At 41.0% G+C, this 25,918-nt stretch overlaps 1 protein-coding gene across 1 annotated transcript in view; it reads right to left on the bottom strand.

The window, feature by feature from the left end:
- The window catches only part of TBX15 (T-box transcription factor 15), a 99,092-nt gene that overhangs the window by 31,388 nt on the left and 41,786 nt on the right, over nt 1-25,918 (bottom strand). Inside the window, exon 2 of the mRNA XM_054838434.1 lies at nt 7,844-8,057. Within this exon, the coding sequence (XP_054694409.1) occupies nt 7,844-8,057 (214 nt within the window). The remainder of the gene's footprint in view (nt 1-7,843; nt 8,058-25,918) is intronic.

The following is a 25,918-nucleotide window of genomic DNA, read 5'->3' as shown; positions in this document are numbered from 1 at the left end:
TGTTTCTAGGGGCCATCCCTAGAAACCATTGTGACACTTTCCTTTCTAACTAGTGAGGACTGGTGAAATGTCAGGGAAGAAGATGTAAATCTCCTCCCAAAATTTCTGTTTCTCAAAGTATTACCAGTGGACACAGTCTAGAGGAGGAAGAAAACAGGAAAGGTTACGTCAGCATCTCCAAACATGTCTCTAATCATTTGCACTGAAGGGATGTGGCCATGAGAAACAATTTTATTCTTTCCCATCCCGGCCACATATACCCACTTGCAGAAGAAGGTGTGAAGGAGGAGGTTGGTGCTCAGCCTTCGCCCTACCCGCAGCTCTTCCATTTAAGGCCACAGAGAAGGAAAATTCTGACCTGTTAGTAACTGCATCTGCCTTGGAAAAGGGCATTTATCATGGGGGGCAGGGAGAGCACCACCCCACAGCTGCCAGAGCACAGCTAACCAGAGTTATGAGAGACATAAAACTGTCAGAAAAATTGTCTGCATAAATCCTTCAAGGAGAGAGCAGATTTGTGGAACGGATGGTGCGAGTTTGCTGGTTGAACAATTTGGGGGGGAGAGGAATAATGGATTAATCTTTGGTGGCTTGAGGGCAATACCTTGTTTCCACCACAATGGCTCATTAAATCTGCCAAGCCAAATGGGTACAGGATGTGGCATTTTACAATCCAGGTCTCCTTAATTGGAGAGAGGTGGCTTGGGAGCAGCTTAAGAGGTAGGTCATGTTTCAGAGGGTTGATGAGAAACCCAGGATTAGATCTGAGTCTCTTTGGGTCTAAGTCTGTGCACTGTATTGGGAAAACTGAATGCTGTGTGTTCCAAGAAGCTCTCTCCAAATCTGTAGCCCCGTGTAAAGTTGCAGTATAGCCTGTGGGGTTGTTTGCTTATGAAATACCTTGTAAAAGATTACCACAGACCATTCAACAGGCTTAGAGGCTAATCTCTAAAATGGCCGGAGAGAGCTCGGCTGATCCCACTGCTTTCTCTAAGGTTTAAGTGTACTTTTAAAGTTTTGTAAATTATTACTGGTTTTCTTTTTCTGTGGGTGTAAAAGTAACTCAGGCTTCTTTGCCATAAGGATGTGGCCTGGAACTGTCACAGCAGGTCTCCAGCGGCACTGCCGCGTGGAAAGGGGAAAATGCAAAAGGCAGAGGCAAACAGTAGCAACTTAGGGAGGTACTGGGGTGTAATCCTGGTTAAGTCCCTGTGCTCCGTGTTCCTCTTGGCGGGCTCTTGCCCCCCTGGAGGCACCAACCCTATAGAAAACTGGAGGTTCAAAGGTTTGGAAGGAACTCAGGCCGTTTGAATATGGCTGTATTAATATACAGTCAAGAGGCTTTCATCTAGAAAGATATCAGCTAGCTTTATAGTCAGCAGCTACAGACACGAAGGCCGTCTGTTTTCATAGGGAGCACGTGATGACATCTGATATAGTTTAGGAGGAGGTTTTATATCAACAACAGTTTGGGATGATCAAGTTATTTATATGTTAGCTTTGCCACTCAGCAGGAAAACAGTCTTCCTAAATTTAGACTGTGAACTTACACACAGTACCCTTTTAGGGGAAATATGATGTGATATGAAATAAGTTAATACAATTATTTTAGGACCACTTAGAAGTGTATTGAAAAGCATTTTTGTAACAACCATGTGCCTCAGTCTACTCAATTCCTCTCTCCTTCAATAACAAGAATGAGGTTTATGAAACTCTCACTGTGAAGAAAATTGGTGATATATAGAGATCTCTAAAACCTGGTTAAAATAGTATTTGCCAGCACAGTAGTGTACTGATATTAAGAACCATGTTTGGGAACTTTCAGCAATAGAAAGAAGTAGTTGGAACGTGGCAACCAGCATAATTTTTTTGTTGTTGTTTAAAATTTTCATTTAACACAAAGATATAGCTCAATTTTCCTTTGTGAAAACTGTTTAAAGAAGGAGGATCACAGGTATATCCCCAAACTGGATTTTTTTTTTTTCCAGTAGCATAAAGCTTCAGTTTCTAACCCTTAGGACTCTCAAGGTTCCAACTCTTATCCCTGCCCCTTGAACCAGCACAGGTGAAGCTTGGGTCAGGTTGGATCTGTCTTCAAAGTTGGCCTGCTCTGAGTGGAGGCATGGGCCAGATGAGCTCTGAAGATCCCTTCCAACATAAATTCATTCTCTGTTTCACAGTTTAGCTTTAAAGAGGGCAATTCCCCATTAGGCAATAAGAAATTTAAAGGTACCTGGCAGGTTGTCTCAAAACACAAATGCAATTCCTCAAAGCTCTTCAGACATTGGAAATACTTCTGTACAGACAGCTTAGTGAGCAGAAGTCAGATGAGAGTTTACAAGGACTGACACAATTTACTGTACAGTTTTCATGACTGTTTAGTGTAACGATTTATACACTATGTAAACGACAACTTAAATAAGATTAAATTTGCTTAAGGGTGACATCTGCTAAATGCAAACCCTAAAATTAAGGGATGTGCTCTTCAATTGTAGCAAAAGACAATTTGTCTATTGACAGTGACAGAGTAGTCATTTCCCAGTCGTAAAAAAATCTGATTGAGAAACCCTGCAAAATAATCTGATTTAGATTTGGAAATGAAGTGTGCACGGTGCTTACAATGTGCATGAGTTCACAGGGCAGCCTGAAGTTATCACTGCTGTTTTATACCTCTTATTTCCTTGCATTTAAGACCAGTGCCAAACATATATTTCTTTATAGAAACAAACCTGTGAGAAGTGAAAGTGAGGGAGGGGAGGGAAGGGAACAGAGGAATGCCTTTCTGTTTCCCTCTGCAGTGTGGGATCATGTAGAGATGTTTGTGTTGAGAGTAAAGGCTGAGGGCAGGGTTTGGGAGCAAAAGGATTTATTGTTTATGAAGGAGAGGGAGCCCAGCAGATCTTCTCAGTAGCTCCCAAAGGGAACATTTTTCTGGAAGCTGGAGAAAGCTTATCTGGCCCACTGGGCCAGGACCTCTGGGCAGCAGTTTGGTAGCTGTAGCCTGACGGCTCTAGCTCTGAAGAGTCCTCTCACGTGCCCCTTCAACAACAGCAGAGCTTTGCAACAAAATGCCCACTTCTGTTTCTAACTGAAGAGCACTATAGAGCCGTTCCTTCCTTCCTTCCACTGGAAATAAAAAAAAAACCATTCAGTAATGTAAACAGCCCTAAGTACACATTTCAAACAACTCAGACTCACAGTTTCAGGGAAGCAAAGAAACTCCAGACTAAATACAATTTAACCTATCAGGAGGCACAGAGGAGTCAGGAGAGGACAAAGTCACCTGTTCCACTCACTGCTGGTTTTTTCCACTCTTATTACTGAGAGCTGCCTCAGCACCCAGGTTTGAGCCACCCAGCAGTACAGATATGATAACTATGATACAACAGATGAGATCATTTCCCTCATTGTTGAGAAGAAACGCTGGCTCTGTGTCAGACAGAACCTGAGTCCCCAGAGGAATACCTCCTGGCTGTGCTTCTGTGCGTGGTCACACTCGTGTCACCACCCCCATAAACAGTAGGCAGCGCTTCCCGTGGAGCGGGACTCCACGCACTCTTTATAGTGTACCCCCCAGCAGTAAGTGCAGATCGCTCCCCCCCTTTGGCAGCACCTCCATGCAGTGGCGAACTGTTACCCCTGCAGCTCCGGTGACCACGGACCTTAGCTAGAGATTGTAGGGGTGTGGGGAGGGATTCAAATTCCTCTGCTGGTGTTTCCAGGGTACATGTGTGGTCACCATTGGTGAAGGAGAGCAGAGAAAAAGAGTCAAATATGGTTTTAGGACTAGTTGCTTAGATCAGTATGACTTGGGGCTTAAGTTGAATTTATTTTATTTTGTACAGAGTCTAAGGTTGGATTTCAAACAAAAAAGAGATAAAGGAGATTGCAGATTTGAATGCTCTGCAGCTGACAGAAAGCCATTTGCATCTTTTGCACAAAGAACAAAGGAGTCTTGTTATAAGCATTTTATTAAATTCTGAATAACAACGTGCTTTCTTCTGGAAAGGAAAAGTTCTAAGAGGACTGAAGTACTTTATGGAAACAGACAAAAAAAGACATCTATAAATATAGCATCAAGAAAAGAAAAAATAAAACAGAATTAAATGTGAGTGGGAGTGGGACTCTGAAAGTTAAATAGTGTAGCAGGCCTGACCTAGGCAGGATATAGATCCAGAAATATGTTTGAAATGAGAACATAGGTTAGAAACTAGCATTACGAAGTAAGAGCAAAAAGAGATTGTGGGGTCAGGCAGGAACCAAGCAGTGCCTTACGAGTCATAGGAAATTAAGGAGCAGATGTAGTTATAGGCAACTGAGTCTGTAATTATAAAGGCTTTCAAAACAAGAAGGCCTTGCAGCACTCAAACAGGGTTTCCAAAGAGAAAGCAACAAGAAGAGCAAAATTTTCCCTGGGGAAGGAAGAAGTTGTAAATGACACTGTGCATCTCTCACAATTTCAATAAGCAGTAGGAAATCCTCAGGAAATAACACCGGTTCTGCTATTTTTGTCAGAAATCATACAGTCTAATCTATGGGATGCATCATATATCATGTATCCCATATGGAGAAACAAGACTGCTAGCCTCAGCTCTCACCCATCACAGAAACATCCTCTCTGAAAGAAAAATGTTTAACCTGGGAGGTTTAATTTGTGAATTTTATCATATCTGTAAGGACCATCCCCAATAAACAGATGTGCTACCTAAAGAAACTGCCCAGCTTTTCATTGTGCTTTGCAATGGTTAACCTAGAAATGTAGTCAGCAGAAAAAAAAAAAATTCCCTCCAATATTGTTAACATCACTTCTGGAGCAGAACATCATCAATCAGAAAAAATACATATATTTAGTAGCTATATAGATTTTGAGTGAACAGCCAGTGAGGAGCCAGCTGGCCATCAGCACTCAAGTAATAATAAGCATCTCCTTTCAGGGAGAAAGAATATTATTTAGGAATATAAAGAATATATGATTTGCACAGTAAGTTATGACTCTGTATTGTGGTACATGGTCTTTCCTAAGTGGAATAATTATCAAGACTGGAACTTGCAAAGGCACTTGAGAATGCTGTTAATGGTCTCACAGAAAAAAATCTTGGAAAGAGAAATATTCTTTACAGTCCTTACAGGTTTCCCTACATCTATTCCCTACTAAAAATAATCAAAATACATATTTTTTGAGTCCTTAACATAAAGTTAGGGTTTCTGTTCTTTCATAACATGTGCTGTTAAACACCTCTAACAGCTGCATAAATAGGGAAAGAGATATTTCATCAGAAAATGCAGACCAACCAAGGTTTACCGAGAGCATACAGGTCTCTCCTTCAAAATATGAAAACCAAAATCGTTGAGCCAAAATAAAACTTTTTTTTTTTTTTTATTTGGGGCCAGGTAGAAGCAAAGAAAAGAAAAACAGGCGTGGGAAGTGAATCTGAATGTTTTGGTTTGGGATGCTTCTTTACTAAATGGGGCTCATTTTGCTTGGCATGATGCTTCACTGGAATTGTAGTTCAGCTGCATCATGTACCCACATGGAAGGAACTATGCACATCTCGCAATAATTCTTAATCAGCTTCCTTTTATTACAGCGTAATTAGGGATATGTATCTATTGTTTGTTATGATGCTACGTGATGTGGGAAGCTGCATTTTTCAGAAAGGCAACACAAACGGCAAGCTCCATGAACCATTGCTGACATGAAACATTTCAATTCATAAATGTTAGAACAATAGTTTTGTATCAAAAGTGTCAAAATACATACTTCAAACAGTTCCAAGCAACAAATAAAAGTGTATAGCTTGAAGACAGTAGATGACAATTTTTTAAAAAAAAAGTTGTGGTTTTTCTTTAAAAACTGCAATGTATTCAATATTGTAATTTCCTTAAAACTTCCAAGGAACTACAGAATCTTTTTCGTATGTGTGCAGCAGTCTGACCAAATAGAAATTTATCATTTTTTTTAACTGATCCAAAGTATTTAATTTCATTATGTTATATATCCCCAGAATATTTCACTGTGTTTTTTTTTCCATGAATGCTTCTTTCTCCCGGACCCCTGCCAATGTTCTTAAGGCTTTTGTGAGAAGTTGTGTTGAACTATTTGCAAAATTGCAGTAGCATTGATGTTGCAACTTTTTTGGTGACTTTTTTTAAGAAACCCTGTAATCAGGGTATGGCTTTTTAAGATCCCAGAAAGATCAGCTTCTTCAATCAGAAATGTGTGAGCTGCTGAGATCATCTTCATACCACTAACCTCTGGGCATTTTAGCGTTCACTGGTGTTGGTGGGCTTCGAGAGATGTATGGTGCTGTTAAGTCTATCTATCTACTCCATGTATCATAAGAGAATTCATTATAGTTAATCCAACAGGTAACAATATATTATTTTAATTTTCTGAGACAGCATGGCCCAGGCACCAGGGCAACAAAGTCAGAAGCAGGAAACTTACTTCTTCCAGTGGTATATTTAATGATGCTGAACAGATCACTTAATCTGTTTAGGTCTCAATTTCAACCCCTATGAAAAGAGGATAATAATAATTTTCTCTGCATCTGCTTTGATATCTCTAGAGAAAAGTTGTTGCATAATAGCGAGTGTTATAATTCCAGTTACTTTGCCTCTTCCATTTGAGGCAGAAGGGCCAAAACAGCAGCCCAATCTGTACTGATGCAAGATGCTTCCTGTGCCAGTGAGATCGTGTATCTAAAATCAGGAGCTAATCTGGTTCCGATAATCTTCTTCAGGGATTATCTGAGTTGTTTGTGCAATACAACTCTCCTCGAATTATCTGGACTTCCTGGAGCTACAGAGCAATAGTGCTCACTTCACAAGAACATAAAACAACAAGTCTAGCTGTTCTCACAAATTCTGAGAGCACAGAGATGTAACAAAATTATAAACAATTGAACACCATGTTTTTTCCCCAAAACTTGGGAAATATTCCCTTCTGCCTGCCTGCGGAAGGGGCAGAACAGCTCCTGGGGCAGTCACGTGGCTTGTTCGCTTTAATTGGCTCTGTCCATGGTGCTGACTTCCTTTTTCACAGCATTAATCGGAATTAAAACATCATTAGGTGGAAGTAAGAAACATTACGTCAACGCAAACTTGTCTAAAAATCTGGGATCGTTTATAGTTTGAGGGATCTACAAATTTACAGCTAGTTTCAAGTTGTGTTTTGGTGAACAGATTTCTAGCCAGTAGACAGCAATGATGTTCTTACCCTTGGCTAATGGCACGGCAGGGTGAGTTTATAATTTTTAAAAAATCTGTCTTATTAGTGGCTCTTCCTAATGTCAACTGACATGGTATCAGCTGCAATAGCAGAGGGAAATGTTAAGGCTGCAGATTTTTGATAAAGGAAATCATTAACATTTTATCTATTTAGAACTGCAGGAAGACATTCATTTTGTGCAAAGGTGAGTTTGAATTTCACTATATTTGAGATTAAATCAACTGGCTTATGAAGTGCTATTGGAACTTGAAAGGAAACTCAAATGGCTCATGCCCAAATTCATAACTCATCTTAAATTCACTACAGCCAACAGCACAATGATATTTTCCTGATTTATTTGCTCAGAGGAAAGGCTATACTCAACAGTTTCCTGCAGCTGCCAGTTCTCCTTTGGAGCTACTGATTCAAGCAGTAATATGAAACAACTTGACCTGTCTTAAGAAAGCTAGTAGGAGATACAGCTGTGAAACTCTGACAGCCATTTAATTTTTCCTGCATATTTATTCCTTTGGCTTATCAAGAAGGAAAAAAAGCTCTCTTTTTCTTAAAAAAAAAAAAAAAAAAAATTATGATCTTATTTTTTAACTAGACAGAAAGCCAGAGATATCTTACCTGCCTGCTTTTGTGATGATCATCTCTGTCCCAATGTCATGAAATCTTTTCCAGAGGTCAGCACACTGCAGCTCTACTTGGATCTCTTCCATGGATGAAGGTGGAGGAGGCTGAGGGCCCGAGCCACCAGATGTGAGGTCAGAATGGGAGCCAAATGAGCAGGACGTCCTTTCTGCCAGCACCTCTGTGTCTGACCCAGTGCTCTGCTCTGAATCTGCAAAGTAAACACACCAGGTAAGACAATTCAGTTCTACCTGCTGTAAGTGGTAAAGGGAGGGAAGAGGAAAGCCAACAAGGGAAGTGCTAAAGAACAGTACAATGGCCATACACACACACACACACACACATATATATTTATGGTTTGTTGTGATTTATGGCCTGATTTGGGGCTTTGGGTTTCCAACATGACATCTGGCATTTTTGTAAAGTTTTAGAGACAGCTGAAAAAAGGACCCTCAACATAAAATATAAATAGTAACAAACATCACCATAATGCTGGGAATGGAGTACAAAATACAGATGAAAAAATAGAAATAAAAAAAATAATAATTCAACCCATAGTTTCAATCCAAGATTAGATGGGCTCACTGGAAAACCACATTCCATTTAATTGAATATCCTCCCGCACTACTATTGAAGACTTGGTTATTTTTAAACAACACATTTTTTTCCTTTTAATATCCTTGTCATCAAAAATAATGAGCATTTTTTTTTTATTTTGTTATTTGGCAGTACCATTTTGGAAATGTGTTTTATTTGCTCCTATAATATATTTTTTGGAACAATGATATTTCCTGGGAGAATAACCGTGCAGCTTTTGGTGAGGGAAATGCTCTAGGCTACTGAAGGACAAAAAGGGGAGATGATAGTAAACATATGGAATGTGTTACCAAGGAAAGCAATTGAAGCAAACTGTAGAAAAGAGCACATGAGACAACCAACTCTCTTTATGGGGGAGAAGAAGAAGAAGGCATGCTCAAAAAATAAGCAAACCAACAAAAAAGTGAGGTTCAACTAGTTTAAAAGTCCAGGTTGACATGCTGAGTCAGATGGCCATTTCTTTGAAAAAATATCTCATGTACGGATTAGGTGGATGTGGTATATATATGGTCCTAGCTCTCATAAAGTAGGCCTAAGCTGGAATTTTACAAATAGCAGTGTTATTTTGCAATAGGGTGCACACCTACATTACATCAACATAATTCACAATACATTCTGCAAAGCAATGTGTTTATGTTTTGAACCCGATTTAACAAATTGGCACTAGTGTTATATATATGATTGACAGAGGAATAAAGTGATGTGAAGCTTTTGGTCAAATGGCTCAAGAAGAGCTTTGTAGATTTCAGAGATGGTACAGAAACCATACTTTAGTGTCCTCATTGATCACCTAAATACAAGCATCCTAGTGAAGGAATAAAACAGCTATTTATATATACTCCCTGCACTTTAAGAAAGAAAGAGATATCTCTGTCTGAAGGGGAAACTTAAGGAGACAAAAAGTAACAATCTGTGTTAAAAATGTGATGAAATCACCCCAGCTAAAATTCCTTCCATACCAAGCAAGTGCCAGAAAATTTAATAACCCTGGGGTCATGCAGGCTGAACCTCAGATTTACAGAGTTTCCGAGAGATAGTGTCTCCTGGAGCAGTTTGTGCACCAGTGCAGAGGGCCATAATTAAGAAGAGGCTCGTGGTGAAGATGCCACCTGCAGAACTACCAGCCCCACCTCCTGCCACATGGAAAAATGTCTGGGAAATCCATACTGCTGGAGTGGCATGAACATAAACTGTTTGGCAGATAGTATATGAGAAACTTGCAGCCCTGGTGCAATCAGGAAGCCTTTATCTTCTGTGAGAACCCTAGGTGAATATGTCATTGGATAGTGGACTTGGTTGAAGGACATTTTCAGTAAACTTTGACAACAATTTAGACAATCTGCCTGTACAATGTAGAAATTCTGTAGGACACTAGAAAGTTTCAGTATGTACTGCTCCCAATCCATTTTTAATATCGAGTCCTTGATGTCTCCAACTGACTTCCAAGTTGGGCTGAAGCAATAACAGATCCATCCCTCTAAAGGAGTAGCATAAACCTACCAACAGAGGATTGTTACATGGAGACCAGTACTACACCCAAAACTGATATCCTAGAAATGAGGTGATTCAAGATAGTATGAGATAACCTCCTAGGGTTCTGTGACCAATAGACAGAATCAATCTGAGAGTACAGAGGGGCTGACACATTTGCTTCCCGCTTCAGGAGCCCAGTGATACTTATCTGCTTCCTCTAGCTCGAATTATTCCACCTGAAAATGTTAGAGCGCATAAGCCTAACTAGGGGTCACTATGTTTAGGACATTTGTTTTCCTAGTGATGGCTAATCACTTTATCCTTCAACAAAAAGCAAGACTGTGCTTCACAGTTCACAGTAAGAACTTTTTTTGTGTCTGCTCATGTGCTGAACCGTTAACCAAAAGTCTTGCATCTTCTCTGAGGTCCTAAGAAAGTATAGGTAAACCACACCAGGGGTCTGAAGAGACTGGACCTAGGGAAAAGCTTCTGTTATGGAGTCGTCCTCCCTGAATGAGGTGCTGGCCTGCAGGTTTGCATCTAAAGAGACTTTTAGGTCACATCATTTGTGTTTGATTCAGGCACTCGGAAACTCTGTGCATCCTCTGAAGCAGTATGGTAAATGGCCAATAGATGGCACCTGGCTAGATGCTGTCCCTGCATCATTCCAGCATTTCTTGGACAGCCTTTCAAACTGGGCATGTGGCTGGAGTCTTGGGGATCGCTGGGAATTGACTGGAATTGCTTGCTGCAGAAAATTAAATATCATTGGCCAAAGCTCCCTCTCATTGATTTTATGCCAATGTCACTCCACTGACTTTAACAGAGTTTTGGAGGGTTTTCTTTACAATGATGGAAGTGGAAGGAGAGCCACATCCTTGGATATAATTTGCCATGCTGGCGCAAATAAAAAATTGCAAAAGGAATTCACTGATTACTGATATGTCAGTATCTACCCAATCATGCAGTAACACACACAGGAGGAACAAAAACCTTCTTTTCTTCCAAGGACTATTATTTTGTGCCCTGAAATATGACCTATAACCACTCCCAAATTAGTGCACAGAACAGCAAGTACCTCTCCTTCCTCCAATTTTGGAAATGGGAGAGGGGGAATCACTGGTGTTGCTGCTCTTAGTTCAGTCTCAGTAGGCATTCTGATGGGTTTTGGTGTTCTTCAGCCTTTCCTGGGCTAAGTCCTCTTGAATGGTGTCATCCAGGTGGAGACAGTGAGTTTATTCCAGACCCAGGGAATTCAGAGGAAGTTAAGTGCATCTGACAAATGAAAATCATCCCTAGTGACATCCATCTCTATAAGACTCTGTGACTTTTAGCTAGAGTTCTCTACATGTGCTAGGATTCTGGATTAATCAAGAGACAGGTGTCAACATCTGTAAGTGAGCAGCATACAGAGGGGTGCAGGGCGAACCAGTCTCGATATGCAGTAATTAATTGTGGCAGCTGGCAGCTAGCAACAGCTCAAGCCACTCTGCTGCACATACTTGCTCGCAATGAAACAAGACAGGAAGAAGATCTGAGTTTTCTTCTGACATTCAAACTGGGAGCTTGGTTTTGTTCATGTGCCAGCTTCAGTGGGTGCAACTGCGCTAAACTCAAAGACATTATATCTTCTTTACGTTGGTGTAAGCAGAGGGGAATTAGGTAATAGCTCCTGAAGCTCCAGCAAAATAGAACATGCCTGTGAACGCCCTGAGGTACAGATTGTGGCTGATACTACATATTGTGTCTGACTGAAGGACAAACAGAAGGATTTCTGAGGAAGATGAGCTTCCTATAATTTCTTCTATCTCCAAAGTGACAAGATAAGATTCTTTGCCTTTCCTTAAAGAGTTGCCTTGTACAAAAGCCCACATGCTGAATCCAAGGTCCAGCCATAGGGAAATGCAGACCCCTCATGCAGTGGCTTCCTTTCAGAGTTAGGAGACCTTCTCAGACTACAACCATAGGAATGATGGTTCTCTGGTGCCATGTTAGGTTGCAATCATGCCACTTTTGGCGCATGTTAGGCAAGCAGCAATTAAAACAGTTTTATGTTTTTGTCTTGCTAGGGTAGAGTATAGTCCCTGAGAAAGGATACTTCAAAACCACGCTCATCCATTGCTGGCAACTAGCAAAAGCGAGAGCAGATGCAACTGAGGTTTCTAAACCTATAGTCCTCCACTGGACTTTCAGTTGAGACATTCTCAGGTCAAAATGTTCCTCATTGCTTTTACAGGCATCCATGAACGTGCACCTTCTGATCTTACCCACTTTTCTTTACAAGGTCCTCTCCTTCCCCTGTCTGCTTGAAGAAGAGTCCTTCCTGCTGCACCATAGCTATTGAGGTGAACATCTCCAAAGCTCTTGCTGACTGAACAATTCATATCACTCCGCCTCTTTCATTTCTCCCTTCTTGCAATTCTCTTCTAAAATCGCCCATTTCCACTCTTGCTAGTTCCTTATGTTCTTTTTTTCTGATGTTTCCACTGATTATTTCTGCTAGCCTATGGAGTGGTGTGTAGTCAGAAGAAAACACAGCCCTTTTGGTCTGTGTGGAGAATGACCTGCTGACCACAGGGGAATGTCAATGCTTAACCCCTCCAGTCTAATACATTCTCCCCAGAGACAATACAGAGAAAAGTTCTTAAAATACTGTCCCTTGTTACAGGCAGTTTGCTGGACAAACAGGCTGACTAAGTGTTTCTGACCATGGGACTTGGCCTGACCTGTTCAAAAACAGACAGCGTCTTGCAAGCATTGTATTTCAAGGGTCTTGAAACGATCTAATGTAACACTACTGAAAAGTTCACGGAGAAGACCCATAGGTTCAATGTGCAAAAAAACCTCCCTGAGGCCTGAATCATAGCTCTCTTTCTCTGCCACTGTGCAAAAAGGCTGTGCTGTTTCTACTACCCCATTGGATGGCTTCCTATCATTCCTTCTTACCACACTGACCACGTATCTAGCTACTGCCATTTAACAGTGTTGGACCTGGAGGAGAGGAAATTTCTCAGCACTTTCAGCAACCTTTGAGCCTACCAACAAGACCACAGAGTCACTTTCAGAGCTCCCAGGGATACTGTGGCCATTGCTGATATTACAGAGGAACATTAAAATAGTTCAGATGTTTTATTTCTTAATCCCTTTCCCATTTCTACTATCTCCAGATCGCTCTGGAAATCCTCCGCTCATAATTTCTTTTGATCCACAAATTCCCAGGCTTCTTGTTGGCAGATAGGAAGGAAAACACCATTCTCACAAGCATGGTGACTCGGAGGTCAGCATCCCCACTGAGTGCCCCAAGATGATGGAAAATAACCCCAACCAGCTTCCTGCACCAACACTCTGTGTCCTGGGATCAGAGCCCTCATACAAAACAGCGAGCTGCTGCTGCCTGACTTCTTTCTACAACTCAGCTGCCTAGTATTCCTCATGTATATTCCCTGCTTTTTCATTAGTCTGATACAAGAGGCAAACTGGTATGTAAGACATTAAAAGACATTAATTTTCTAAGCAACTTCATACGTGGATCTTCAGCAGAATTTTCTGTGCAGCTGGAGCACAGCAGGGATACTACAGCCCATATTTAACCACTAAAACAAAAAGAGCTCAGTTTAGTCCTTGGCCATATCATGCAGCTCATACACTCAACAAATGTTTTACTCCAAGATATCAAAGAATGTAAACTCCAGGAGTGAGAACAATGACAAAAACCTTATATACATAAAACACCACCTACCTAGAGGAGCCCAAAAGACTTATTCTCTTTCTCTTTTTTCTTTTTTTTATTTTTTTTTTAATTTGCATATGTGTAGATATCTAATGTAGATCCTGTCAGATTCCATTAGCATAAAGATTTCTCTAGGGTGGAATGTGGCAGCTGTTACAAGCTGTTAGGGTGGGTTTTTTAACTGTTTATTTTTATTTGCAAGGTTTGTGAATATTTAGTGCAACAGGTGGTCCTTCCCTCTCCCCTGCAGTTGATTTGCTGGCAATCAGGGTCTGCAGACTACAAAGAAGGTACAAAATCCTGGACATGCAGAGAAAATTTGGGGGACATCACTTTTTTCTTTTTTCTATGAACTCAGCTGAAATTAACAGAGAGTGGACACCTTGCTTTTGCTGCTGGTTGCAGATAGATCTCATGGTTCCCTTTAGACTTCTCATTTTCAAACTGGCTACTGGCACCCCACAAAATCAGCAGCATGGGAACAATGCATATAGTAGTGTGACATTACTGGAATCCGGATACAAAATGCACAGCCTTATGAAAGTGAAAGAACAGACACTTGCTAAGTCTGAAGAGTTTGAAAGAGTGGAAGTTCATCTGGCCATGGTGTGGTGGCGGCTGGTACAGCTACTTCAAGTATACAGCTGTTTGTTGTATTATACTTGCCCTAATACTTGGACAGAAACTAAAACAAAGACCTCAGTAACTTCAAAATCACACAAGAAGTCCAGCTATGGCCAAGGCAGCAGTCGCAGCAGAGGTGAGGCAGGTTGGAGTTCAACAGAGTCATTCAGGTTAGCACAGCTGCATTTTACACAGCTGATCTGGCAATTGCTCTTGCTGTAGGCAAATGTTTCTAAACACTTCCTGGGTGATTGTAACCACATGCACATGCTGTACACAACAAATATCACAAAGGTAGTTCTGTAGGTTTTCTTATGTATTGTCTCACCCCTCTGAACTGTTTTCCATTCATTCACATACCCTACTGTATTAATTGTGCCTTCTTCCAGCATTTGGCCCGTTATCAACTACATACAGCTAGAATTTGTAACGTGTTTATTACTGATAATAGAGTCATACAATTGTTTGGGTTGGAAAAGACCTTTTAAAGATCATCTAGTCTAATCCCCAATAATATTTATTTTTATCACGTTAGTGACTACAAGTTGCAACCAATATCAGGATTTACTGATCTAGGGACAGTACAAGCTTATCCAAACCCAGAACTTCATCAGTACTAATGCTGCATTACAATCTCAGACAGCCCAAAGAAGCATTCAAGTAATTAATTTCCAGCCTAAGACCCTTTTATGAAACCACAACAGGACAAAATAGCATTAATATCAGCAAGACTCAAAAAGACAAAACTAGAAGATGTTGTATAGAGGGGGAAATGTGGCATAGACAAATAGACCTGACACAGTCACAAGTGAAATCAAAGAGAGACAAGCTGATTCTGAAGTGAATAATTCCTCTGGCACTTTAACCTCAAAGACTTCTTCATCTTCCTAAATTATAGTTTTATAAGGTGTTTTTATAAAATTACTTGAGCCAGCAAAGATTGTAAAATACACTGAAGTCGATGGCTGCCCTTATCAAAACAAAGACTGAGTATAAGGCCAATATGACATGGAAATACTACACATCTATATCCCCATGGCAAACACAACTAGCAGGAGAATATAAAAGCAAACACAAAGACAAAAACCACGGTGGCTTTGGCTGTAAATGCAAGTCTTGCATCAACTTGACTGTGCACTGCCAAGAACTGACTGCCTCTGCCTTGGCTTATTCCATGTAAGACTCAAAGGGACACAAGACCTAGCAAAGAAAAAATCACCGTGATTCACTGGTATGCTCCAGCTGCTCTGCTTCCACTCCAGCAATGCAAAACAGCTGTAAACCTGGTTTAACCAGCAAGTTAAATTGGGTTTATGGATTCTCAGCATTGGCAAAGAAGTACAAAGCAGCTGGAGTTTACTAGTATACTTAGCCCTGGGGGTTTGCCCTCAAAAGTTAACTCTTGCTCCAGCCAGAAAAAAGAATATCAGCTACAGTTAAACTTTAAAGTCTTATTTAATCTCACAGTCTATGGTTTTTTTTAAGAATGCTGAGAAAAAAGAAACTTACACATTTTGCCCACACAGAGTTTTGAACCAGACATTCAAGAGACCAGCTCCAGTTTCAAGCTGAATCAGCTAAAAATGGAGATGCTGGCTGCTGGGGTCTGAAGTCATCCTTGGCAAATACAAATTCTTGCTACAGAAGTGTAAGCTAGGTAACCAAGAGTGTTCTGAGTAGTGTCACAGCATAGGATTTCTTTGTAGAATTCATACCCAATCCCATCATATTCTCTCAGGAAAACTGCCTGGAACTCATCAGTCTGCTTCAGACTATCCATCACAATTAAAGATATCCCATCAAATGGATGTCAACCAAAAACCTGTTCTATATACTCCCCCATCTCTGGATTGAGGTAACTTTTTTGCTCGAAAGTATTTTATAAGCATAACCTTTCCCCAGCAGAGGCTTCTGGCAACTGTATTTCAGGAGAACAAACCCCACTGAAGTAGCAAATCTTGGACTCAGCGTTTGATGTTTTATTATTGTCTTCCAGAAAGTAAAAAATAGCTCAGGTCCTCAGTATCTCAGACTAGCTTTAAGGAAAATGCAATTTGAAATTTCAGTATAGAAGAAACCAAGAGATTCCTAAAATTCCCTGAGGAGATTCTCTGCAGCTGTCAGTCAGCATTGCCTTAGGATGAGGAATTACCAACACAGCCTCACAAAAGACTGCTCAGTAGCAAATATTCAGAAAGCCCATACTGAAAACAGTAAAAGGCCTTAAAAAGAGCATGCAGAAAAATAAGATTCAGTTAAACCAGGAGGTAAAATAAAAGAGCATAAAATTCAATAAAATGCAAAAGAACACAGAGAATGGCAACCCTTAAAAACATGAGAAGTACCAGGGAGAAAGTGGGATGTTATTAAAAGAAGAGGGAGGTGAAATTGATGACAACTTTAATCTGGCCAAGATCCTGAACTGTACAAAGAATTTGTCTGGCCAATGTCCAAGAGTTTGTGTAAAATTAAAGAGTGGAAATGCACTTGAAAGTTAGGGAAAGCTAAAAAAAATAAGAGACCAGGCATTAGATGCATTATATGCTGTAGCCTGTAAACATAGAGTCATTATTCTTATAAATAAAACCATACAACAAATATTTAGAGACCAGCCTAAACCAAAATGTTGGCTCTAAATAACCACAAATTGTGCAGGAGTTTGAAACTAGATCGCAGCTCTGTGTCAGGCCCTTCCCTGATGAGAGCAGGCACAAGCTCTGGGACAGTCTGTTTCTGGATTCCGTGGCTTGGACTGCTCTCTGCCAGTCAGGAAAAAAAATCATTTGTAAAAAGGGAAAACATGACACAAGATTAATGCTGCAGAGGTATCTGTTCTCTCTGAGACCAGGTGTGAAATCACCAAGAAATTTAAAATGACTGTGAAGTCCAGAAAATATTGCTGTCTTTTTGTAGGTATGAACACAGCTGAAACAAAGAAAGATTAACATTTTAAATTTTTGCAAGCTGAAGATATTTGGTGGCCTACAAACCACAGGGAAAGAGAAATTACATATGTTTCCCTATACCATGGTGGTTATCATGACAGCAGTACCAGGGAGCCAGCTGGCATCTTAATAATAAGAAATGTCCAACTCTTCCCGGAGTCCTACTGAGTTCTCGGCACTGCCGTCACATGGCAGTGAGTTCCACGGTGTAACTGTGCACACAAGGAAAGAGTCCTTTTTCACTTTAAACTGCGTTGCCTTCTTAGTTTGAGTGCTCACTTGCTGCAGTGTTATAACAAGATAAATAGCACTCTAGGTATTGATTGTATTTCCTTTCTAAATGAAACCATTTCAAAAGGAAATCATTAGGAAATTTCCATGGGAATGGTTTTACAAGAAAAATGCAGCTCCATTAAGCTGAAGTTTCAAGTTTAAATTGGTCGTTTTGGTCACAATCTACAATTTTCTTTTGGGAAAACAGTAATTATCGGGCTAGTCCTGTTGAACTGATGTTTGGGTTTCTAATAGTTCAACAAATCATTAAACTACATTTGTTTCATGCACATGCTACATTATCCAAACTGTCATTCGGACCCCCCCACACCCCTTTCTGAACCAGACTTTGGAAGACGATCTGCCCTAGTGCAATTTTGATTGCCCTCTATCTAAACTTCTTGACTGTAATCCAAATCTTTTCAGATTTTTTTCATAACAAAGCTTCTCCTTGACTCTAAATATTTTAATTGCTCGCTCTCTGAATCTGTTCTATTTTTATTACATACATAAGCGCGCGCACACACACAGATACATAAGTATATGTATGGGATTGAATTCTTAAAAATGTATTTGGCTTTTAAATCAGTGATCTGCCACTGGCTTACATAGCAGAAATTACAGAATTTTCAATGGTACTTTCCGTCAGGAAGTTTCTTGCAACTTAACGTTCTGTTTGCTGTTTCGATCACCTCTGCAGAGTGACCAGATGTTTTTACTAAACAATGAGCCTGAGGTATTTCTCACAAGTGATAAACATATTCTTCCTTTCATTTGCTTCCCATACAACTGACTTGCATCCAAACCAGACAATTTTCCTGCCTCTAACTATGTAGCCATGCAGGTTGGGTTGAGAGAGAAGATTCTCCAGAAGCACCTGAGCATGGTGCTGATTTTTAACTTCTAGTATTTCAACACCAAGCCAGGAACATAAAAAAATTACTTTTAAGTGATGAAACAGTGGATGGACTTGGTATGAGTTCACGGGGGACAGAACCACGAGAGACTGAATAGGTTACAGCGCTGCATTACGAGAGTAGAGTGCGTGGGCTTGGAAAGGATGTATTAGGACCTTCGATCCAACCTGTGCTATGAAAGGCAACCATATCATATAAAAACAATTTAATTTGAAATCTGAAATATCAGATGCACATGCCAAGCCATAAATACAATCCCCCCTTTAACTACAACCAAGAATGTACCTCTTATTAATTTGAAACTATTATCTTAGCAACTTTAAAATAATCAGGGGACTTGCAAAAGTGAACAATGCTTAGGATGAGGTTATTCACAGAAAGCGTTAAAACTGTAAAAAGTTTTCAAAGTTGCAAAAACTGATGCTTCACTCGACATCCAGGGAGTGGTACCAGGCACTGATGTTTAACAACTTCTTAATAATTAAACCACTGCCCAGGTGAGCTGAAAGATTGAGAGAGGCAGCACATCAACAGCAGCTGTAGTTGACAGAAGACAGGGAAGGGGATGCTGAAAGAGACCTAGGGATGCTGAAAGAGACCTAGGGATAGGAAAGGACAGATGAGTGGACTTCCTCCATGCTATGTCATTTGACCAGACGAAATAACCCGTGCAATTCTGGGCAGCGCATACAAAGACAATACTTCAGTGAGAGCCAGGCTGTGGCTGCATTTAGCAAGCAGGGCAGGAGGAAACCCTGTAGCTAGAAACTCCCATTTCACATACAGCAGAGGAACGAGATGCTGAGTTATGTTCCTTCTCAATCCAGCAGACAGGCAGGATGAGGAAGGGACAGGGGACAGAGGAGCAAAAGCTTCATGCCCATGCTCAGAGGTGCCACAACAGCGGGTATGAGCTGTTCCTCTTCGGAGCAGCGGCACAACAAGGAATGAGGTCATGGCTGAGAGAGACTCCAGGCCCTCCCCAGCTCCAGTGCAGCCATTAAATTAAATTAACCCTACTCAAAAGACAGACGGTCTGGACATCAGCTCTTGAACACCAACCATTTCATTCTGCAGATTTGCTCCTGTCGGGCTGCATGAGTTGTTAATGCAGACATTGCCAGCAACTGAATTATCTAAAGATCAATATTCTGAAATCCCGCAGCTTCCATGTACTTGCACAGAGAAACAACAGCACAAAACTGGTGGTTTAGCCTGGAGGATAAGTCTCAGTGTATGTAGTCTTTCCTTTTCCCTTAACATCCGTGCTCCTTGAATGTGTATTTGTGGCTTGGCTTTTCCTCTGTTCTTTTACGAACTGTCTTCAGCTTGAGCTCCCAAAGTCACATCCTGACACACTCTGCCAACCGCAATCCTACACGTCAAAATCCCTACATGCAGTCACACATGCTGATTCCAGGAAGCGCACACTGCTGGACTTTGTTGACTTCCACTGAGCCACCCTGATTTATGCCTGCTGAAGCTATGGTCCCGAGTGTAATAACACCTACACTGCACAGTTGTCCCACATGTGTATATCCTATTATCCAAACAACAGATGCACCAGCATGCATGCACACACATATTCCAACATCTGGCAATCACAAGCTAACTGTAATAACTCCATGAACTTCATTCATCTTTACAAAACTCACGAACACTTCATCTATACATCCACTGAAGAGGTGCATAACCTTTTCCACTTCACTGAAAGAAGTATGTGCTCTTAACCTGGCATTCACAGTCACACACGCAGACATACAACCAAGCACTTGCACTTACTCTTAAACCACACGTTTAGTCCCTTCTGAATAACAGGGCATGAATGGCTCTTGACATAAACACTTCACAGATGTTGCACGTAATATGCATACAGATATACACCTCTTGATTTCTCAGTCAGACCTGTACCTGTGCCTACGTGCCCTTACCTGCTATGAGACTCACTTTTCCACTTTCTGGCTAGAAGTCATACCAGAATAAAATTGATAAAAGGGAATGAAGAATCACATCCAAATACCTGGATATCTATTAACTTAAAAACATCCCACTACTTAATACTAAAAATTGATACTTGCATAATTCAGCATTTCTGGATGTTGGAAATTTCCAGTCTGTTTTCCTTTCTTTCTCTCATCCACATCTAATGTAAAAGGTACGTTCAAGAAGAATGTGGGCAAAAACTTCTGATAGTGTGTATTTGGCATTTTATGAAAAATACTTTATTTCAGAAAGCTTGTGTCTGCCTGGCTCTCAGTTTGGTGCACTGGAAACAATGGGATGCCCCACTGAGATGTTCTCAGCAAACTCTACCTTACAGCAAAATATGCTGAAAAGTACACAGTCTGGAAGCACTGAAGTCGCAAAGTTCTCAGGTAATCTTTGCCTGATTACCCCACCACCAATGGCAATGCATCAGTGTCAGTGTGTCAGTGGTGACCTCAGAAAATGCATCAGTGGTGACTTCAGAAACCTGTTGTCTTCTGTGACCTCAGATAGCGTCATTTATGGATGTCAAAAACAGGGGTAGTAATTTGCTGTGTGTACAAATACCCACACATTTTCAACCATGGAGAACTAAACTATTTCACAACACATTCTTTTTAAACCTTTAAAAAGCATGTACTACACTTGGGAAATTATATGCATATTTTGAGTTTACTGAGGATTTTTTTCAACCATCTCTCTAAAAAAGTTAGGGGTTTTGACAGTGGGAAGAATGGCTTGCTGTATCTTACTGCAGGTGAGAAGAAGAAATGTGATGCATTCTACTGAATAACTTTAGAACTTCTGATTAGAAAATAAGGATGAAAATTTTCATATGGAAAGGAAATCTGCGAAATTCTCAACATTTTCAATATCTGAACTACAGGTAAAAATGGAAATATTCCATATATTTTTGAAGTAGAAAACAACAAGAATTTACTTCACTGTTCACTTCTATTTTAGCCTTCAGGTTATGAGTTTAAAATAATCAAGTTTCCAAATCTGAAGTGTGCAAATATCCCTGACAGCTAAATGAATATACTTCGACGTAACAGCACCTTCTCAGGACTCTGGGCATCTTGGAATATCAGCTCTGAATGATGTGATTTGTTCCACATATCTCACTGTGCTGCTAACTATGAAATTGAAGGGTAAATGTAGTAATAATATCATTAACCATTTCGTTAATAAACAGATATACAGATAACACATTGATTTTGCAGTCTCCTTGTGCCTCCCAAAAAGCCCTGTTCAACCTCAGTCTGCCGTCCAGCATTAGAGCTTGCACACTGAGAATCTCCTCCTGCAGTTAGGGCTTTCCACCACAAACTGTGGCACAGAGAAAACTGATAGAGTGCTACTGCAAAAAAGACACACAATGGAAAGTCAAAAACATTCACACTAGAGCCCGGAGATGGAAAGACGCCCACGGACACCGATACACCAAGAATCTAGGTATCTACCAGTGCTTGTTACCATTTAGCGTATTCCACATGAAAGGTCTTAACGAAAAAGCGCGTGACTTTTCTGATATGCAGATGATCGCTCACATCCTTCCCAGATGTTGCTGTAGATTTATCTTACTGGTCAGCTCAAAAGTCTCTTGGAAGAGCAGAGAGACAAAGCAGAGTTTTATCTGTCCCTGGGGTTTCATTATGAGTGGAGTATAAGTGCACAAGCAATCAATTAGCACATCCCTTATTGGGCACCTAAACATATAATTCCATCACTTAATTTATTGTCTCTGGTGCTTTTGTGCATCCTGCCATGCCCTCCTTATTTCTGAAATGCTGCCATCTGTGGCTTAAAAGTTCCTTTCAGCCCTTCCCAGCCTTCAGCATGCAGTAGTCAAAGAGAAGCACTAAACTAATAAGAAATCCACCAGTTCTCATGGGGAAAAAGAGAAGGAAAACACGGTTTCAAAACAATGTACTTTCCTCCCCATCTCTTCACCTTCCCTTCAACCATACTTCTGTCACCTTCTTCTTGTGTGGTAAAATTTGATGTGAAAAGCAGCCCAAGCTTGTCTCTAATGCTGCTGAACTTGACCATGTGGCTACAGGAGGAGGCAGCAATTTCCTCTCCTAGTACAGTTGCGAAGCCCCACAGTGATGCTTCAAAGCAAAACTGTGACCCACCCCTTCCAGCCTGGAGCCCAGCAGGGTCTGAGAAGCAGCTGGGCTGCTCTTCAGTGAGATGTGTTGTGGAAGGCATGGAAGGAGAGGGAGGGAAGAGAAGAAAACAAGGATAAAACAGAAGTTAAACAAATGTATGGAGTAAGAAAGGAGAAGGAAGAGGCTGGGGATTAGGACAGCTTCTTGTAATTGGCTTCTTGACACCAAATGCTGTAAAGAGAGGACAGTCCAGCAAGCATTACAACCTTCTCACAAAACACCTCAGAAGTGAGGCAACTGAAGGAATGACAGTGAGCCAGGCTAATGTCCTCAATGTCATACAATTCTTTCCCTCCCTTTCCACAGCTCTTGTCAGGCAGTCCTGCTTTCTATTGCTGGCTGCAGGTCTGATCTGCTCAGGCAGATCCGATGATTTCCTCCCGTGTGCACCAGGTAAGTAGGGACCTCTTAGCCCACCTCAGCAGCTTCCTTGCCCACTTCTAGTTCATGTTAGAGGAAAATATGAACGTAATACAGAAATGTGGGGCTGCTTCAACAGGATACATTTTGTTGCATGAGGCACCCAGAATCCTGGCTGGAGAGTCTGTTCTTTGTTTTAATCTTACTGAGATCGTGCTGAGGTGCAAAGAAACCAGTACTAAAAAGCCTTTCACCCATCTGCAGACTCCTTCTCCCAGCTCTGAGTAGACAGCATGTCTCACAACACTCCTCACTAACAACACGGTACAGTTGCAGGCAAGTTCCACTGAGGCATAGAGGAAAAAAATAAAAGAAAATAAAAGTGTCTGGCTGAAATTAAATGGCTATTTCCATGGCTGAATCTCAAGGCGTCTTTGCAAAATGCCAGTTTTGCAGCCACAGGTATCTTTTTACTGCTAAAACAAGTCAGGATATTTACAGAAAGGTAAACTAATGCACTTTGGCAGCCTCACTGGAAAATAGGAGCAACGAGTTTTCCCCAGAAGGCAGCAAAGCAAATCCAACATTACATCTATTACAGCCCGTACTTCTCCATTACCTTCTCTGCAACTGGGGCAAACCCCTCACAAGCTCATTATATCAAGTATTTTGCAGCTAACTTCCTTTTATGTATCTTACTCTAAAAAATGTGCCTTTCTTGCAAGGAAGATGCAGCTAGAGAATAACCAATTCCAGTGTTTACTGAGTGGGAGGAATGGAGAAGGTCACATCCATGAGACATGCTTTGCGTAATAACTCTGGTGTTTCTAAATCCAGCGAGGCATCTCCACGTGGACTTACAGGCCATAGATATTTTGGGGTTACTTAGATAGCAAGCGTGGTGCTGGTTTGGTTCTTTTCTTGAGTAAAGGATGCCTTACACTGATTGGCAATTAAAAAAATTCAGTAAGAACGTCCCATGCAGAGAAGCCCTCAGCGCACAAAGCAAGTGTCCTGTGTGGGATATTGCGTCCAGCCTATGGAGTCCCACCCATCTCCATCCCACCCATCACTGCTTGCACTCATCCACCCTCACACCCGCAAAACTTGTACTGCTCAGGTCCCTTGTGTTTCGAGCAGCAAGTGGCCATGCAGCACTCCCTGGAGGGACAGGTGGCAGAGCGCTCCCCACTCCTTGGCACAACCAGGAGGCACACGCTCTCCCCCTCATTGAAACCTGAGCCACAGCAATCCCCTCCTTTGGGAAAGACTGTGACAAAGAGTGTTCCCTTACCCAGGAAAGACCATGGTTGTCTCCTGCAGGTAGCATGGGGCACATGCATCAGCACACCCCTCCTGCAACCGGCCAGTTGTGCTCCACCTCTGAATGTGACATCATGCTGTTCCCTTGCTACACTGCACCTAACACATTATACAGTAATAAATGTTGTCAGCTACACATAAAGAAAAGGAGAATGTATACCAGACGGGGCTACAAGACAGCTGCTCCTACCATTCAGTAAAGGCGCTGTTTATTTGTTATTTTGCAAGGCTCCCCCTCCTTTATGAGAAACTCATGCAAGTCAAATTTCAAAGTCTTTCTCAACAGACTTCAGTAAGTCCACACAAAGCTTTGTTCGGAGGTCCACCACAAGCCTTCTCCTCAGCAACAGCACACCTTCGCCCTGACACCAAATAAATATCCCAATCCTACCCACGAGGTACTAAGGGAAAATGTCATCTGATTGGGAGAAAAATGTTAAAAATTCACCCTTAGAATTCACCCTCCAAAGCTTTTCCCTAACATAGTTTACCTAGCCTACCTCACAAAATATTCCTCATTTACCAGGCCAGAGATTCAAATGCTGTAAAATGACTGGTGTGAATAGCTTTCTCTAGGTATCACATCTGCCATGGAGCAATTCTGGCCCTGGTAGGAGCTCTTATATGAGGATCTACTTGGACTTGGGCAATTATTATGCTAAACTCCTAAGACACATATGGAAAGAGAGCATGTCTGCTGGAGAGGACAAGACCGAGCAGCCAGTTTGTGCAGTAGGAGGAGGAACTGAGACTCACCAAACTCATCTTAAAGAGGGACCACGGTGCATCCATGAAGTTGGTAACTGTTATACCCCCTGAGCTGGGCTTGATCCAGATTCTGATCTGGTGCTGAAAGACTCTGTAAACCACTAGCTGCATCCTAACGATGTGTTGGTGCTAATGCTACATCTTCAAAACTGAGACTACTTTTCTGGAAAGAAATTGAACCAAAGCTGAGATCTTAAGACCCTACTCAAATGATCTTCTGTTCTCTCTGCATAACAAACAGCATCATCTTCAGGTCCAAATGCTCTGTTTGTCACCCCTTTAACCTTAAATGAAAACGACACACTTGCAAATAAAACACCTAGCACAACGTTCATGGTTCTGTGACACCAAAACATACTAATAATTACTGTAGGAACATTACACATTTTTTTCACATAAATGTAGATTTTTATCAAACTTGGGAGGATTGAAAGAGTAGCAGGGCTTAAAACCAAAATGTTTATACTTACACCTACTTTTATCTAACTCTTAGGGCAAAACATGCAGGAGAGCAAGCAATAAGTAAGAAGTATGTTGTTACTCTTTACATGAGCAGGCCAATGCTACATTTTGCAATGACCAAAGCATTAATCTACTAGTCAAAAATAGTAGCCATCAAATTTTTAGTTTCTACCCCTGATCTAGCATTTAACATCAAAATGAGCAAACATAATAAAGTCCTATTAAGACTGCCAGTCAAGAGTTCAAGGGAAGCCTGTAGATGTAAAAAAAAGTCTCAGGTCTATATCTAGGCTAAAGAATCAGTTGTTTTTCATGTAACAGTGACAGAAGTGTCAGGAAAAGCCATGTGTAGATCAACTTGCAGCGGGTGATACACGATACTAATTGCTATTAGACAAGATAATTAAACAAAAGGAAATGTCTTCTCTGAAAATCTCATT

Source organism: Grus americana, chromosome 1 (assembly GCF_028858705.1).
Source record: "Grus americana isolate bGruAme1 chromosome 1, bGruAme1.mat, whole genome shotgun sequence".
NCBI lineage: Eukaryota > Metazoa > Chordata > Aves > Gruiformes > Gruidae > Grus > Grus americana.
Note: the sequence above shows the minus strand (reverse complement) of the source record. Positions and strands in the feature narration are given on the sequence as shown.